Source organism: Perca flavescens, chromosome 10 (genome assembly GCF_004354835.1).
Source record: "Perca flavescens isolate YP-PL-M2 chromosome 10, PFLA_1.0, whole genome shotgun sequence".
Lineage (NCBI taxonomy): Eukaryota > Metazoa > Chordata > Actinopteri > Perciformes > Percidae > Perca > Perca flavescens.
The window spans coordinates 11,580,479-11,597,185 of record NC_041340.1 but is presented as its reverse complement, the minus strand read 5'-3'; the positions used below and the strand labels follow the sequence as shown (position 1 = coordinate 11,597,185).

Sequence of the window (16,707 nt, the reverse complement as noted above, 5' to 3'; positions counted from 1 at the left end):
AGCTCATATAACCTAATTATAAATACTATTTTTCTTATGACAATTTCAAACCCAACGGGTTGTCACTACCACTGAGATGAATTTAATTTAAATTTATCAGATTCATTTGTGTGAATTAAATAAAAAGACAGAGATTGTCACATTGAAAGAGAGCCATTTTAAATAACCCAGGACAAAACGAGAGGTTCCACATCATGAGTGATGTCCTCGCCCACTCTGTCAGTCATCAGTTGTGAATCATATCAGCAGAAAGAAGGAGGAAGTAATAGGGACACCTCACAACTAAAAGCAATCCAGTACACTACCTCAAACTCATCAAAAGATTAAAACATTGCATAGGCGTCTGTTGATACTGTATTGTATTGTTGATCTTGTATCTATCACTACATGAAAAGTACTGTGCAGTTAAATATGCAGGGGATGAACACTGGGATTGAAACTGTAAAATATAATTCAAACACTAACGATAAATACATTTGTATGCTGCCCTTTATTTTCTTTTGAATGTGTGTGTACAGACACACATTAACAATCGCCACTGACAAACAAATGATGCGTGGAAAATTCAGCTTGGTTGTGGTTGGGCTGCCAAAACAAGGTGTGATTTCAAAAGCCCTTTTTCTTCCTGTCATTCTCACCATTTTAGTCTTAGGAGGGGGGTTTGAAGACAGCAAAGCGTGTGCAATAGTAATAGTTTCATTGTGCAGGCGGGTTACACAAACTCACACCTGGTCAGTGGTACAGTATTTTAGTCGAGCACTGCCAGTGAGCGTGAGCGTGTGTTTTCAGTGCACCAGGTTTTTGTCTTTGTTGGTTGCTGTTGAGAGACAGGGGAGTGCAACACATTACATGTTTTAATCAAGAGCTTTATAAAAGGTGCCGAAAATCTTTTTTACTCTATTTCTGCAAAATCCTAATCTCTTACTCTACATCAATTATTCATGCCACGAAGACACCCAAATATATGATGTGTCTTCGTAGAATGACTTTCATAATTTCCTTGGGCTTTATGTATTTATCAGAGTCCAACATGCAGTTTAAAGAACACACAGCAAAGGTAACTGATATATATGTTCTCAGAGGCACACAATGTGCCTGCAGGGAGCAGGAAACAGTATCAATACATTATCACTGTGTGGTGGACTCAAATGTCTTGTTTACTTTCCTTAGCAGTGTGATGCACAGTGCATGTAGTGAACCTATACTTTTGTTAGATAAAAAAGTGCATTGGTGGCGTAAGATATGAAAGGGATAATGAAAACAACCAGGTATACTGGTTAAACTAAAATTAGCTTCCTCTTGTAGCGCTTCCCTTCTTGCACCTCTAACCTCACTACATATCCTGTTGATACGCAGAGGCAGATCTCTTTTGAGTAAACAGCCTCAGTGGTTGGTCAAATGTAGAGAAATGGCCCGCCACAACTTTTGTCTGTCAGTGCTGTTGCATGCCATGGCCTTGCTTGTTGTTTCCAATGCAAATTGCCTTTATAAAGTGCTGTGAGACTAGAAAGACGGAGTAGTTGGCCCCGAAACATGTTTTATAATACATTATTTTGCAAACATTCTGAAATTAAAATGTACTTACAACATAAAAAGCTCCATTACTAAGTAACCCATCGCTGACCAATACTGTACCAGGCCTAATTGATGTCCTGTAGTAACACCTGAAGCAATTCCTAGAGATACTGTTCTGAATTCCAAACAAAGTGTCCTAACATGTCACTTATAAGTATAGACACCCTGATAAAACTAACCCAGTTAGAACTGAGCTTTACCTGGACAAATTTCCAGTGAGCCTGTGTAGCTAAATCCTTCAGATAAGGACAAGAACATTTCAACAGAACATGTTTTTGTTTTTTGCTGTTGTGACAAAAAGTTTGTATGAGTGCGTTAGTCATTCAGCTTTCCTTTGTGGGTCTGCTGCCTATGTACATCATATGTACATGTTGTTTGATAGCTTTGTATAAGCTAGGCCAGACATCTTTGCAGTAATCAGTCTCTTTCAGAAAAAGTCAGAATTTTCAGAGGTTGTAAACAAGCCTCTTAACAAGTACGTATGCAATCTCAGAATACACATATGTTGCATCCCTTCTGAAGGGAAAGTAAAAGACGAGCATTACCAGACATCTGTGGTGGTTGCAACTACAAGCGCTCTGTCTTTTGCTCCCTAAGGCTGAGAAAGCCATCTCAATAAAGGTCCATATAGTAGATGTTAATTTTACACATTTTCAAAAATAAATAAAAAAGAAAAGGTATTTTTGAATGTATGATGAATGTATGATGAATGAATGTAGCTTCACTAATATTGCTAATTAGTTTTTTTGAAACTGTGTCTGATTCAGTTTATTATGATCATGGTTTTGGTAAATTTAGGGCAATGTGCAATGTCTGCATTTGAGCCAATCAATATGACTTCTACTTTGTAAACTTTGATCATACTGTGGTCCTGAAGTGCAAACCACAGCAGCAAATCTGAACAATGCAACAGCATTTTACCACAACACGACAGCATCATTAAGACTGAAATGGAAAGGGTAGGTAAATATTGGACACTGATCCTCGTCCTGATTGGTTCCATTGCCTTTAATTTACAAATGGGTCTGTGGCAAAATGCTATCGTGTTGTGGCAAAATGCTGTCGTGTTGTGGGATTTGCTGTCGCGTTGTTGACATTTCCTTAGCCTGGTCCTACCAGACTCTGGTACATTTCATTTGTACAGAGAGTCTGGCCACTCTCCATTGACAAGTGTTAACTTCCTTAAAGGCGGGTACTCTGTTGAAGTTTAAAACTATTGGATCTCCCCAGTGCCACTCTGGATCTGCCATAACCAATCGCTAACGTTTGGTCGTGACGTCAGCTTAGCATCGCTACTGTTCGCCTTAGCCAACTCCTTCACCACTAACGGAGCAAGCTGGAAAATCAAATTTTTCCCGAACAGCGTGGGGAGGAGAGACTGTTCTTGCTCGGGCTTTAACTTTTGGATATTCGGCAGCATTGCCACAACGGACCGAATGGCTTCACTCGTATCTTTCTCCGCCACCATTACGGAACTCACCGAAGGTTACCAAACCTCAACGTCATCGTTCTCAGCCACTCCCTCTGTTCGCTGATTGGATCGGTAAAGATTTGACCGGAGAAAACCCATGAATATACTGCAAACCCAGACGTAGTACTGAAGGAAAATGAAAATTGAACGGAAGTACGTAGGAGGGTGGAGCCAGGCTAACATTTCCTACCCCTTTCTAGGATTTACACTCAAGTTGTGGGATTTGCTGCCGTGGTTTGCACTTCAGGGCCACCGTATGATCACCTTGTGACTACATCCTTCATTTGGGTGTGAAGACATAACACACGGTGCATGAGAAGGGCTCTGTGTCACAATGGGAGGACTGGCTGCTTTGATTCTACATCAAATTACATTACATTTTCGTAAGATGACTACTGCTGTAAAAAAAATTGTAAAATGTATAAAAACATATTAGGTCATCCAGATGTTTAGACAAACTATTTGTATTTAATGGTCTTCATTGTTTTTGTCTTTGTTCTTTAGCCCTGATTCAAACTTGAGAGGTTCCTCATCAGATCTCTATGACTGTGGTTGAACTGTGGTTGTTTTACTGGTATAAGCTGAAGTTTGGACATATGGTCCAAACAGTTGCAGCAGGAACTTTTGACAAAATAAAACTTAAAGAACCATTTACCAACTCAAGATTCACAGCAACAAATGTGAATGCTTTCAACAAATGTAAGCAAGGAAGATGAAGCAACATACTTCTGTCAAGCAGGATCGACATACACAATGGAATTTATTAACGTCACACTTTTGAATGGTAAAGTATGTTCATTTCAGTGACCTTGTTTACTGCTTTGTCGATACCAAACAATCCAGTAATTAACCGCCTTTTTGTGAATCACACAGAATTCAGCAGAAATCTTTCTACGTGAAACAAAGGAAATTGAGTCGGTCCAGCTGGGTGACTCAGTGACTCTCCAGTGTTCACTTTTCTCCAAGACCAAAGGAAACAGAGATCAGTGTCCAGACTACTGTGCTGCGGTCACATGTGGAGAGATCCTGTTTGATGAAGAAACTAAAGTAGAAACAAGTGTGTTTTTACACTTACAGTACAGGCCAAAAGTTTGGACACACCTTCTCATTCAATGTGTTTCTTTATTTTCATGACTATTTACATTGTAGATTCTCACTGAAGGCATCAAAACTATGAATGAACACATATGGAATTATGTACTTATGTAGCTACTTTAAAGAATCTAAAATATAAGACATGTTTTCAGTTATTTCACACTTTTTTGTTAAGTACATTATTCCATATGTGTTCAATCATAGTTTTGATGCCTTCAGTGAGAATCTACAATGTAAATAGTCATGAAAATAAAAAGGAAACGCATTGAATGAGAAAGTGTGTCCAAACTTTTGGCCTGTACTGTATATTAATAATGACTTTTTCTTTTTTAATTTCATGTTGAAAAAGGAGGAGAGAACAAGTCTGCCAGAGTTGTCCAATGTGTGTGAGAGGGAGGCGGTCCGTCAGTGATTAGTCAACTGCAGCCGAAGATCATCCATTTTGTTTGCTAAAGACCATACATTGGCGAGGAAAATGCTGCGTAGTGATAGCTGATAAGGAGTGCTGTTAGGCTAAGGCTAGCCTAACATTAGCCTCTCAACCCGGTTTGCGTGCACTTGCGGTTGGCGGAGCTGTGTTGATAGACCTCGGCAGTGTTGTATTTGTCTCGTCACAAAATCGACGGCATTGTTAGGCTACTCAGTGTTGTCTCAGTCTCAGACAACAAGGACAGGACTTTATTTATTGGGTGAGCGAGGTAGAGATGTGACAGCAGAGAGTGGAGACGGCTTCTATGAATATACTCCCCTTACTATGGAAGTTTAATCACCTTAGATATGATTGCTATGAAAAAAAAAACAGAGGGAGGGAGAGCCTGTATGAGGTAGAAGCAATAATACGGTACATTAACAGTAATAATACATTTGTTACCATTCAACTAAAATGTGACTTTAAACTAAAATAAGACAGCAGATTGTAGTTTCTGTATTTATTACCAAAGCATTTATCAGTAATACAGTTAAAATGGGGGAAATGTGAGAAATTGCGATGCAGTAAAAAGTCCTAGTAAAAAGTTAGTCTGGAGGGGCGATCGTGGATTTGCTAAATTTGGGAGGAAGTGCATTAACTGTGTTTCAGCCAATCAGGGCATTTTCCACTTTGTACACTTTGATGATCTTGTGACCAAACCTTCATTTAGGTAAGAAGGCATCAGTTGTGCAAGAGAAGGCTGTTTAACCACAATGATTGGAAGACTGGCTGCTTTGACTCTCCTAAGTTCAGTGTGTAAGTGTAACTTTAAACAATACGATTGTTTATATTGAACTGCGTTGAAGTGTCTAAAGACATTGATCTTTCTGAAGGTTGATACTTTGCGATGGTCATTATTTTTGTCTATAATTTGTTACTGTTCGTCTATTTTCTTCAGACCTGATTCAAACTGCAGAGGTTCTTCACCAGATTCCTTTGACTGTGGTTAAGGTTGGTGGGAATGTTGCTTTGCAGTGTCCACTTTCTGAAATGGAAGGCAAATTCTTCTCCTGGTATAAGCAGCCTCTTGGATATATGCCCCAAACAGTTGCTACAGGAACTTATACTCAACCAAAACTTATAGGACAATTTAACAATCCACGTTTCAAAGTAACAGAGGGGAAAGCTCAGTATTTTCTTAACATCAGTAATATAAGCAAAGAGGACGAAGCAACATACTTCTGTCAAAACGGAACAGCATATTCATCGAGTTTTGTTACTGGCATCTTCTTGGCTGTGAATGGTAAAATTTGTTATTTCCATGTCATCACTACGTTTTTATGTCATACAAATAATATCACTAATTCCTTTTGATGACTTTTTTACTGAATCATGCAGATCATAATCAGCAGAAATCTTTCTACGTGAAACAAAGTCCGGAGACTGAGTCGGTTCAGCCGGGCGACTCAGTGACGCTCCAGTGTTCACTTCTCTCCAAGACCAAAGGAAACACAGATCAATGTCCAGGTGAACACAGTGTGTACTGGTTCAGATCTGGATCAGGAGAATCTCATCCAGGCATCATTTACACTCACAGTGATGAAGGAGAGGAAAGAAGTTGTGTCTACAGTCTGTCCAAAACTATACAGAACTCCTCTGATACTGGGACTTACTACTGTGCTGTGGTGACGTGTGGAGAGATCCTGTTTGGTGAAGGAACTAAAGTGGAGACAAGTATGTTTTTACAGTTATATTAATCATGACATTTTTTATGTATATACATTTTTTGAAAATTGTTATCCCAATAATTTCCAAGTCATTTAAAGTATCTTGTCGGACCATTACAGTTCTATCAATTGTGAAAACATGTTACTGTGATGAAGAATTATTAGCAACATCACAGGTGCACTCAGTTTTGGTTTTCATCCCAAATAAAATGGTAGTTCATCTGGTTAAACTGTCAGCATGTTTACAACCGGTCTGATCGCCCATCTTTCTTGACCCATTAAATCTTAAGTGATGTTGGGACGTTCATAGATCTATTACTGTGGTAAGTACAATGGTATCATAACTGATAGAAAAAATGTCCAGAACTACCAATATTAAACCATAGTTTTTAAATTCATGGATCATCTCACAACTTGCTGTTGTTCTCTGCTCAAATAAACCTGAAGGGTGCACAACATTTAGACTTCAAAACCTGAAAAAACGTAAAAGTAAAAGAAGAAGAGTTAACCCTTGTGTTTTCCTCCCGTTGACCATGCACTTGTTGTCCTCCAGGGTCAAAACTGACCCGGTCTGTTTTGCCAGTTTATAAAGCATGGAGTATAAATTATCACCCAATTCTGTGTTACATTTTCGTAGCCAACTTCTTTCCAACCTATTACCACTAGTTTTACGCTTATTTTTTTAATATATGGTCAAAAAAACGCATTTATATAAAGTTATACCTAATTTCTGAGTTAAAAAAAGCTGAAATTATGAATTATTTTGACTAACAGTTGCGATCAACAGGAATATATGTTGATGGTTATCACAGACTGGTATAAGTCAAAGTTTAGTCAGAATACTGTTTTGAAACTATTTAAATTTTTTTAATGGCAGCCAATAATCACACTTGTTGACCCGGTCTGTTTTGCCTATTAATAAAGCATACAGTATAAATTATCACCCAATTCTATTTTACACCTTCTTGACAACTTCATTCCAACTCATCACCACTAGTTTTACACTTATTTTTGGAATTTATGGTGAATAAACTTAATTTACATGAATACCTCATTTTTGGAGTAAAATAAGCACAAATTATCAATTATTTTCATTATAGTTAAGATCAGATGATTCTATGTTTATGGATAATCACTGACTGGTATATGTTAGTGATTTGTCAGGATACTGGTTTGAAACCATTTCATTATTTTTAATGGCAGTTAATAATCACATATATTGTCTTCCCAGGTAAAAAGTGACTAGGTCTGCTTTGCTTGTTTATAAAGCATAAACAATTATAATTAATCACTCAATTCTGTGTTACTAATTTAATCCAACTTCATTCCAAGTCATCACAACAAGTTTTACACTTAATTTTTCCATTCATGGTCAACAGTCGTCCTTTACATGAAATGATACCCAATTTCTGAGTAAAATGAGGATCATCAATCATTAGTTGTTTTGGATTAATGGCTGGTATACAGAAAATTATTAGCCAGGATATCCACAGGTCAAAATTAACTGATGCAATTTATGTAATGTATTCACAAGCAACGGAGAGCTAACAAAAAGGAAAAAACAAATATTGTCTTGTCTCAATTTAGGAAAAGACACATCAAAGGTGTTATAACAACAAGTTTACAAAGCTGTAGTTTGAAGTTGTGTCTGTATGTTTGTATTTGTATTTGTGTGTGTGTGTGTGTGTGTGTGTGTGTGTGTGTGTGTGTGTGTGTGTGCACGCGCGTGCATGCATGCACATGTGTGCGTACATTTTTATGTCAGGAAAGTACAATAGTGTGATATATTGCAGGTCTCAGCTGTTTGTGTGTGTGTGTGTGTGTGTGTGTGTGTGTGTGTGTGTGCACAACTGTGCGTGCGTGCGTGCGTACCTCTGCATGTACATGTGTGTCCGTGTGTGTTCATCTGCTGAAAAGTACAGTAGTGTGATCCATTGCCCTATGCACCAAGTATGTGTGTGTGTGTGTGTGTGTGTGTGTGTGTGTGTGTGTGTGTGTGTGTGTGTGTGTGTGTGTGTGTGAGAATGCATGTGCATATATATGTACATGTGCATGTTTGTCCCAGTATGTGTGTGTTTGTGTGCATTTCCATGTGCTGGAAAGCACAATTATGTGATCCATTACATGAGGTAGTTTTCAGCTGCTGTTTCTATGAATGTGTGTGTTTGTGGGGGTGGGGGGGTGTATGTGTGTGTGCGTGTGTGTGTGGGTGTTTGTGTGTGTCTCCGCATGTGCATGCATGTGTGTGTGTGTGTGTGTGTGTGTGTGTTCATCAGCTGTAAAGCAAAATAGTGCCCCCAAAATTGACCCCGGGAAGACCACAAATGCTATAAAATTAAATGAAACACCCAAAATTCTATGAAAGTAGTGGTCATTAATTTTACTTGCGAAGAGCATCATTGGGAACCATCAATGTTATTTTTGGTTAATTTGGTTGAAAGAGACCCATATTTCTGATAAAGAAACTTTGAAAATGGGTCAAGTTTGACCCATTGTCTAAATGTGTATATCAGAAATATGGGTTTCTTTTTAAGTACCTAATTTTGATTACCCAAAAATAACATGGATGATTCCATACAATGCGCTTCGCAAGTACAACAAAAATCTCTTCTTTCATTGAATTTTGAATTGCATTTGAAAAGAAATAGAAATGTTTGTGAATGAACGTTGACATATGCCATTCTGTGATTATCCTTCCTTTAATATTAGTCTAAAAAATTCATAATTTCTATGTTTTTAACTCAAGAATTAGGAATAATTTCCTATAAATTAGGTTTATTGACCATGAATTCCAAAAATAAGTGTAAATCTAGTAACATGTTGGTGGTAGTGGTGTTTATACATGGTAGTGAAAAGAAGCGTTTGATGTCAAAAAAGTGCCAAAAACATTGAAAAAAGCCCCAAAAGAGACAAAAACTTTAGAAAAAGGGATTTTCAGTTTTGACCCGGGAGGAAGATGCATGGTCGAATGGAAGACAACACAAGGGTTAAGCGTCTGCTGACTTTTTTAAATTAAATTTCAGGACAAGAATGGGACCCAGTTGTCATCATGCTCGGGATACTGTTGGCTCTCTGCGTGATTGTGATTGCCATTCTTATTTTCTCACGAAACTGAAGGTAAGCTTAGTACACGGCAAAGATGAAGTATATAACATGTATTCACAGATTGTTTTGTTCCCTGACAATAAAAAAAATATTATTTAAGGATGGTGATGCAGAGGCATTGAACTACTGGATCACTGGAATTCTCCACAATGATGAAGAAGAGGGATGAAAAAAGAGAAACGGTACTCTTTTTGTTTGGGTGAAATCCACTGATTGTCAAGAAAAGTAGTTCAGCTCTTTATATGTAAGAAAGCCATCTCAGTATGTATTGCATGGATAAAATGTGTGTTAATGCTAACTTTGCATAAGATTGGATGCGCATTGTTAATTTACATTTAAGGCTGGAGTTATGATACACAAAAACATTATACCATTATAACATTATAAAAGGTTTAATGAAAAAAGAAAGGAAAATGTAATAAATCTTCCACTGTCATTTTTGGAAAAAGGTTGAGTGTTTGCATTGTACAAGCTGAGAAAGTGAGTTATCCTTCTGTCAGCATAACACCTAATATTGCTTTAAATTTGTGTTTAATATCATTAATCTGCCACTGCACTAATAACTTGTCCTTGTTATATTTAGGGTTCGAACTCTGAAGGGGTGGAGCCTTATTAATTTTGTGCCAGTTTGTTATCAAATTTATTGTCTTTTGTCGGGGCTTAAATTGACGTGCGCTAGAGAGTTTTAAAGACATGAAACTTGTCACCATAAATGGAAATATGACATCTTGTTTTAGGACTTTGAGGCCATCAACAGCATTTTTTGTCAAGTATTGAAGGATTGAGATACGCATTTCTACTATAAATGAGCCAGATTGGTCAAAAAACATGGCTGTCATTAATAATTTAGGAAGGGCAGGAAGTTGGACATAACTCATGAGTAATTTTTCCAATCATATATTTTGTAATGTATCTTCAGTCCGTCTTGAGGGATGGACCAATCAAAACATTTTAAGCTCAACCTATAGGGGGCGCCACAAATATGTACCTCAATACCTGAGTATTAACCAGGATCGTAGGTGAGCTATAGAGATAAAAAGTTTTCATTATAAGTGGAAATAACTTAATGCTTTCATAAAATACAGTATGATCCCAAACGGTGTGATGGTGACGCTTAAATTAACTGCTGAAAAAGTGAAAACTTTGAAAGGCCATGCCCCTCACAACGTGAGTCTGACTGACTTGAAATTTGAAACACATTTACAACTCAATGCCAAAAAAGCCATAAGCAATAAAAGCCAACAAGGAGATTTTGCTAATTTGCATAATGTAAACATTTTGTTTTCATTCCTGCCATTTTGAACGGAGATTTTTTACCTTTTCAGCGAGGCAAGTGGAATACTAATTATTATTATTTTCAACAAAAAAAGCCTACAGGAGTACTTCATATTTAGATACAGGTCCCATGGTTGCTGTGGTTGTTTCCATGGTGCTGAACTGACTAAGAAGTACATTGTTTTCTCTTTCTTTTCAAACCTGAAAAAGTTTTGTGAAAAAACGCAAGTTTCTTTGGAAAACAAAGTATCTTTTTTTTCTCCCCCATGTCCGATTATGGGCTCCGTATTAATGACGATACACGCAGGCAAGTAAAACTACATTAATCAGGGCCACTGGTTAAACTAAAACTAGTACCTTGTAGCTCTTCCTTCTGGCACCTAACCTCACCATATCCTGTTGAAGCCCATCATCAGGTCTGTTCTGAGTAAACAGCCTTGGTGATATGTCAAATGGCAACGAAATGGCCCACCACAGCTTTTGTCTGTTAAGTGTAGCTTCTTCATGTGGCTTTACATGTTTTCAAGACACTTTGAGGCAAGAAAGGCAAAATAGTCATCTATGGTCAATCTTATTTTAAACTGTATTTTTCTAACAATCCAGAAAGAAAGACTGGGTGTACTTAACATTAAAAAAATCCTCCTGCTTCTTTATCTTTCATCTGTAATTGTGGGAAATTTTGGTGGACAAATATACAAACAGCTGCTTAAAACCACTGTCAATCTTTCTATCCCCTTTTTTCATCGCTAACTTTCCCTTACTTCATAAATAAAGTTTTTTAATCACAACGAGTATTTGTTATCTAAACCTTGAGTATTTTGGATAGCCATAGGGGGATGTGTGTTTTAAATGAGTACAAATCTGCCATGTCCATAGTCTTAACATGTAACAACTGACATCACTGCACTGAAATAACCTGTGATAACACAGTACAGTATTGTCTCTGCTGTTAAGTTACTTAAGTCAGCTCTTATCTGTGACTGTGGGAGGAATCCGGAGGACCTGAGAACAAGCAAACATTACACAGAAAGGCCTAATACTGCATGTCCATGTGATTGTACTGTAGAACAGATGAATTGATATGATGTGTAGACTTTATGTAAAAATCACTTTGTTGCCAATGTATGTATATTGATCAATATATCATATTATCATATATAATATGATCATTTTGTTATCTTAGAATGGGACACAAGGACAACTCAATAGTAAAATTAGAAGAATAAAGATGAATAATTCTGCCTCTTAATGACCAATCCTTTTGATTTTGGTTACTTGTTGAAATTTAAGTCTGGGCTTCAGTGACTTTGGTGAGTTACAATAAAAGAATCTTCTGTTCCCATTTACCTGAACATCACATTATTTAGTGACAACATATGGAACATGCAGTGTGGTTAAGTATGGCTAAGATCAAGGTCTTCATTAATCGTAGGTCCGAGATGTGATGATCTCTCTGGCATGAAAGTCAGGCGCGTTACACACTCATCGTGACTGATTCAATTTAGAAGCTTATTTCCATTCTGTTCTTCCACGGACAAAAAACGATACTCCAAAAACAACACCAGTCGACACAAAACATACATGCAACGGTGAAAGAGCGGTTGATCCGAGCTCCCTTCATAATTAAAATCAGGCTACAAGAAAACCATCTTTTCTGCCAAACCAACCTCACTTTTTTCCTTTGTAGATACACGCATACAGTATGACACACTGCTGTTGAAAATGTGCTCCAGAAAATAAATTTGGTTGCATTTTGTAACCATTTCTTGAGATAGTGTGACATTTTTACAACTACTTGTGCATGGGCAACGCAATTTATTTTTAATTAATTTAAGGCTAGCCTAGCATTAGCCTTCCTCTCTTCATCCCACTTTGCCTATGGTCTCAACCCGGCTTGCGTGCACCTGCGGTTGGCGGAGCTGTGTTGATAGACCTTGACAGTGTTGTATTCGGTCTTGTCACAAAATCTACGGCATGTGTTGTCTCAGTCTCAGACAAAAAGGACGGGACTTTATTTCAACGCCACAACTGCGAGATATTACTTAATTGACCTTCCGTTCACTGATGTGTTTGCATTTTTTCATCAATGCTAATGTCTAATAATTTGCTACACACATACCGCTCCCTCACTTGGGTGACAGAGGTAGAGATGTGACAGCCGAGAGCGGAGACGGCTTCTATGAATATACTCCCCTTACTATGGAAGTTTAATCACCTTAGATATGATTGCTATTTCAGTGTTAACAAAAAAAAAAAAAAGAGGGAGGGAGAGCCTGTATGAGGCAGAGGCAATAATACGGTACATTAACAGTAATAATACTTTGTTTACATTTCTGAATGTGCACTTGTTAAGCACCATTCAATTAAAATGTGACTTTAAATTAAAATAAGACAGCAGATTGTAGTTTCTGTATTTATTACCAAAGCATTTATCAGTAATACAGTTAAAATAGGGGAAATGTGAGAAATTGCGATGCAGGTCAATTTTATGTGTGCCCCCTTAATTCTCTGCCTGTGCCCCTACATTTTGTAGTTACGGGCTACAGTGCTCCTAGTAAAAAGTTAGTCTGGAGCCCTGGATCATGGATTTGCTAAATTTAGGAGGAAGTACATTTACTGTGTTTCAGCCAATCAGGGCATTTTCCACTTTGTACACTTTGATGATCTTGTGACCAAACCTTCATTTAGGTAAGAAGGCATCAGTTGTGCAAGAGAAGGCTGTTTAACCACAATGATCGGAAGACTGGCTGCTTTGACTCTCCTAAGTTCAGTGTGTAAGTGCAACTTTAAACAATACGATTGTTTATATTGAACTGCGTTGAAGTGTCTAAAGACATTGATCTTTCTGAAGGTTGATACTTTGCGATGGTCATTATTTTTGTCTATAATTTGTTACTGTTCGTCTATTTTCTTCAGACCTGATTCAAACTGCAGAGGTTCTTCACCAGATTCCTTTGACTGTGGTTAAGGTTGGTGGGAATGTTGCTTTGCAGTGTCCACTTTCTGAAATGGAAGGCAAATTCTTCTCCTGGTATAAGCAGCCTCTTGGATATATGCCCCAAACAGTTGCTACAGGAACTTATACTCAACCAAAACTTATAGGACAATTTAACAATCCACGTTTCAAAGTAACAGAGGGGAAAGCTCAGTATTTTCTTAACATCAGTAATATAAGCAAAGAGGACGAAGCAACATACTTCTGTCAAAACGGAACAGCATATTCATCGAGTTTTGTTACTGGCATCTTCTTGGCTGTGAATGGTAAAATTTGTTATTTCCATGTCGTCACTACGTTTTTATGTCATACAAATAAGATCACCAATTCCTTTTGATGACTTGTTTACTGAATCATGCAGATCATAATCAGCAGAAATCTTTCTATGTGAAACAAAGTCCGGAGACTGAGTCGGTCAAGCCAGGCGACTCAGTGACTCTCCAGTGTTCACTTCTCTCCAAGACCAAAGGAAACACAGATCAATGTCCAGGTGAACACAGTGTGTACTGGTTCAGATCTGGATCAGGAGAATCTCATCCAGGCATCATTTACACTCACAGTGATGAAGAAGAGGAAAGAAGTTGTGTCTACAATCTGTCGAAAACTATAGAGAACTCCTCTGATACTGGGACTTACTACTGTGCTGTGGTGATGTGTGGAGAGATCCTGTTTGGTGAAGGAACTAAAGTGGAGACAAGTATGTTTTTAAAGTCTCTAATGTTGAATTGTGAAATCTTTAATACAGCTTAATTTTAAAAGCTGGTCGGACTGGATTACAATTTTTTTTATAAAGAACATAAATTATTCATGATTGCTAAACTCTCTGACAAAATAAATGTTAGCAAAAGAAGAAATATTGTTCTTTTTGTCCCTTTATTGTATTGTTTTGAAAATGAGGGGCAAGGAAAGAGTATTAGGTGGTTTATTGAATATCTCTTACTACTTCTAAAGGAGGGTGGCTACATTATAATTGTTTTGAGTTACTTTAATAGTTTTTACTCTATTGCTCTGGGAAGCCATTAAAATAAACAAACATAAATGAGGTGTTAAATTTCTGTTATTGCAGGATGTGAACTGGACCCAGTTATCCTTGTTCTTGGAGTCCTGTTGGCCTGCTGTGCGACTGTGATAGTTGTCCTTATTTTCTACGTAAATGGAAAGAGAGTTTGTAAACATTGCAAAGGTAGGTTCCTCAAATATACAAGGGTTTCGGCATGGATTTATTTAGAATATTTGATTTTATTTGTCATTTCAGTAACTGTTTTGGAGACTCAATAATAAAAGGCATGACATCACATTGTGCCTAAACACTAGCCTAGAAATTGTCCCTTATGTGTCTTCTACAGTTGCATTTGTTTAAATGAACTATTTAATTATTCAGTTCTCCTCTATCGTCTTTTTTTTTGTCCCAGTCAAGCAATTATAGGTAGTAATTTTTCAGTTTTAGCCCAAAGGATATAAATTGTGAGTCTCTGATTAGATGGTTGCTACTTTGAGTCTTGAGTTATTCCTTCTTTGGGGTGACGTGCATGTATTACTTTACATAACCATCTGTCAAAAGTGAAAATGCAACTTAAATATTTTACTAAGGAAAACTGTCAGCACCACAGGCTAATATTTGCTAAAAATAACTGCCATGTATGCAGATTTATTGTATGTGAAAGATGCCTTGGTAACAATTGAAGAATCTGCCCCTTTTCACTCTTTAAATAAATTGTATTATCTCCATATACTGTACATTTTGGATGTAAATCCATATTCTGCAAACTACTTACCACAGTTATGGTAAGTGTGGAATTAAAAGGATGCATTATTTTCTAAAATAAATTCAAACCGCCAAGTCCCACGATGGGGAAATGTCGAAGGGTAAATTTTAAAATGAGTACTCTAAAATTCAGCTTACATTTGTCCCGTCAATTCTGTTTTCATTTGACAAATTTTGTGATAAAAAAATAAAAACAAACATGTGTGGTCCCAATGAAAGAAGACTGTTACACTGATTACATTACATCAAATGATAAATTATTACATTCTAGCAGTAGTTTTGTCACGCTGAGGCATAAATAAAAGCTAAAATCAACTCAGATATAGTAACAGTTCAACACCATACAATATATGTGGATCCCAATCTACATTTTCCAACATACAGTACTTTACAACTGAATGCCTTAGCTATTCGGCTGCCAGCATTTAAAAAGTGTAGTTGCATGAGATGCACAGGAGGGAATGTGTAACTGTAAAGGAAATAACTGAAAATGTAAAAAAAAGTTGCATTGATAGGACAGCAGTTTCCAGTGTACACATTTTCTCAAGGCTTTGCTTTTATCATCAGGAGCAACGAGTGCTGTATGTAATCCTGGGCATGACAAGTCGACAGTGGATCAGTCAACTTACTTGGTAAGTGTTTATAACCTTGATACTAAGCACCAAATTCAGAGGCAAAAAGCATCCTAGTTTTCAACTATGTAACATTATTCTGACTCTCGACTCTGCAGGCTTCTCTGTCTAGCATCATTTCAGATAATGAACAGATTTATTAAAAATGTAATGGTTTCTTTAGCCAATGTATTAGGTTGTCAATAAAACCTACATAGTAGAATGATGTAGTATGTATTAGTATTTTTAATACATAACCATTTACTTCCACCTTTGCTACATCGTGTTTGGCAGTAATGAAAACAAGAGTAATGTTGGTACTCAATAGCACAATGATCCGATGCTGTACCACAGCCTGGTGATATACTGTACATTCTAGACTTGATTGTGAATAATTGTTCTTTATTTTACAGTCCTAATTTTAAAATGTGTGTTATTAAAAGACAGTTATTATCTGCAGGATGATGATGGAGAGGCAGTGAACTACGCAGCACTAAATTTCTCCACAAGAAAAGTGAAAAAAGTGAAGAATAAGAGAGAGTCGCCACCAGAGTGTGTGTACTCTGCTGTGAGAGCAGACTTCCACACACAGCACCACCCGTCTCGGTAGGCAGAGCAGGGTCTGCATGCAAAACAAACCCCAAGTCTTTTCATAGAGCTTCGGCTTAGCTCTGATTTT

The 16,707-nt window shown here is 37.3% G+C and overlaps 2 protein-coding genes across 2 annotated transcripts; both read left to right on the top strand.

The window, feature by feature from the left end:
* The first annotated feature begins 5,323 nt into the window (after positions 1–5,323).
* On the top strand, positions 5,324–7,519 carry LOC114563352 (uncharacterized). Its single transcript, XM_028590206.1, has 4 exons — positions 5,324–5,366; positions 5,509–5,853; positions 5,949–6,284; positions 7,509–7,519. Exons 1-4 carry the CDS (start codon positions 5,324–5,326, stop codon positions 7,517–7,519), a joined length of 735 nt encoding a protein of 244 aa, XP_028446007.1.
* Positions 7,520–13,360: 5,841 nt separating this feature from the next.
* On the top strand, positions 13,361–16,638 carry LOC114563351 (uncharacterized). The gene is made up of 6 exons (XM_028590205.1): positions 13,361–13,431; positions 13,574–13,918; positions 14,014–14,349; positions 14,719–14,835; positions 15,985–16,049; positions 16,489–16,638. Exons 1-6 carry the CDS (start codon positions 13,389–13,391, stop codon positions 16,636–16,638), a joined length of 1,056 nt encoding a protein of 351 aa, XP_028446006.1. The 5' UTR covers positions 13,361–13,388.
* Positions 16,639–16,707: the final 69 nt, after the last annotated feature.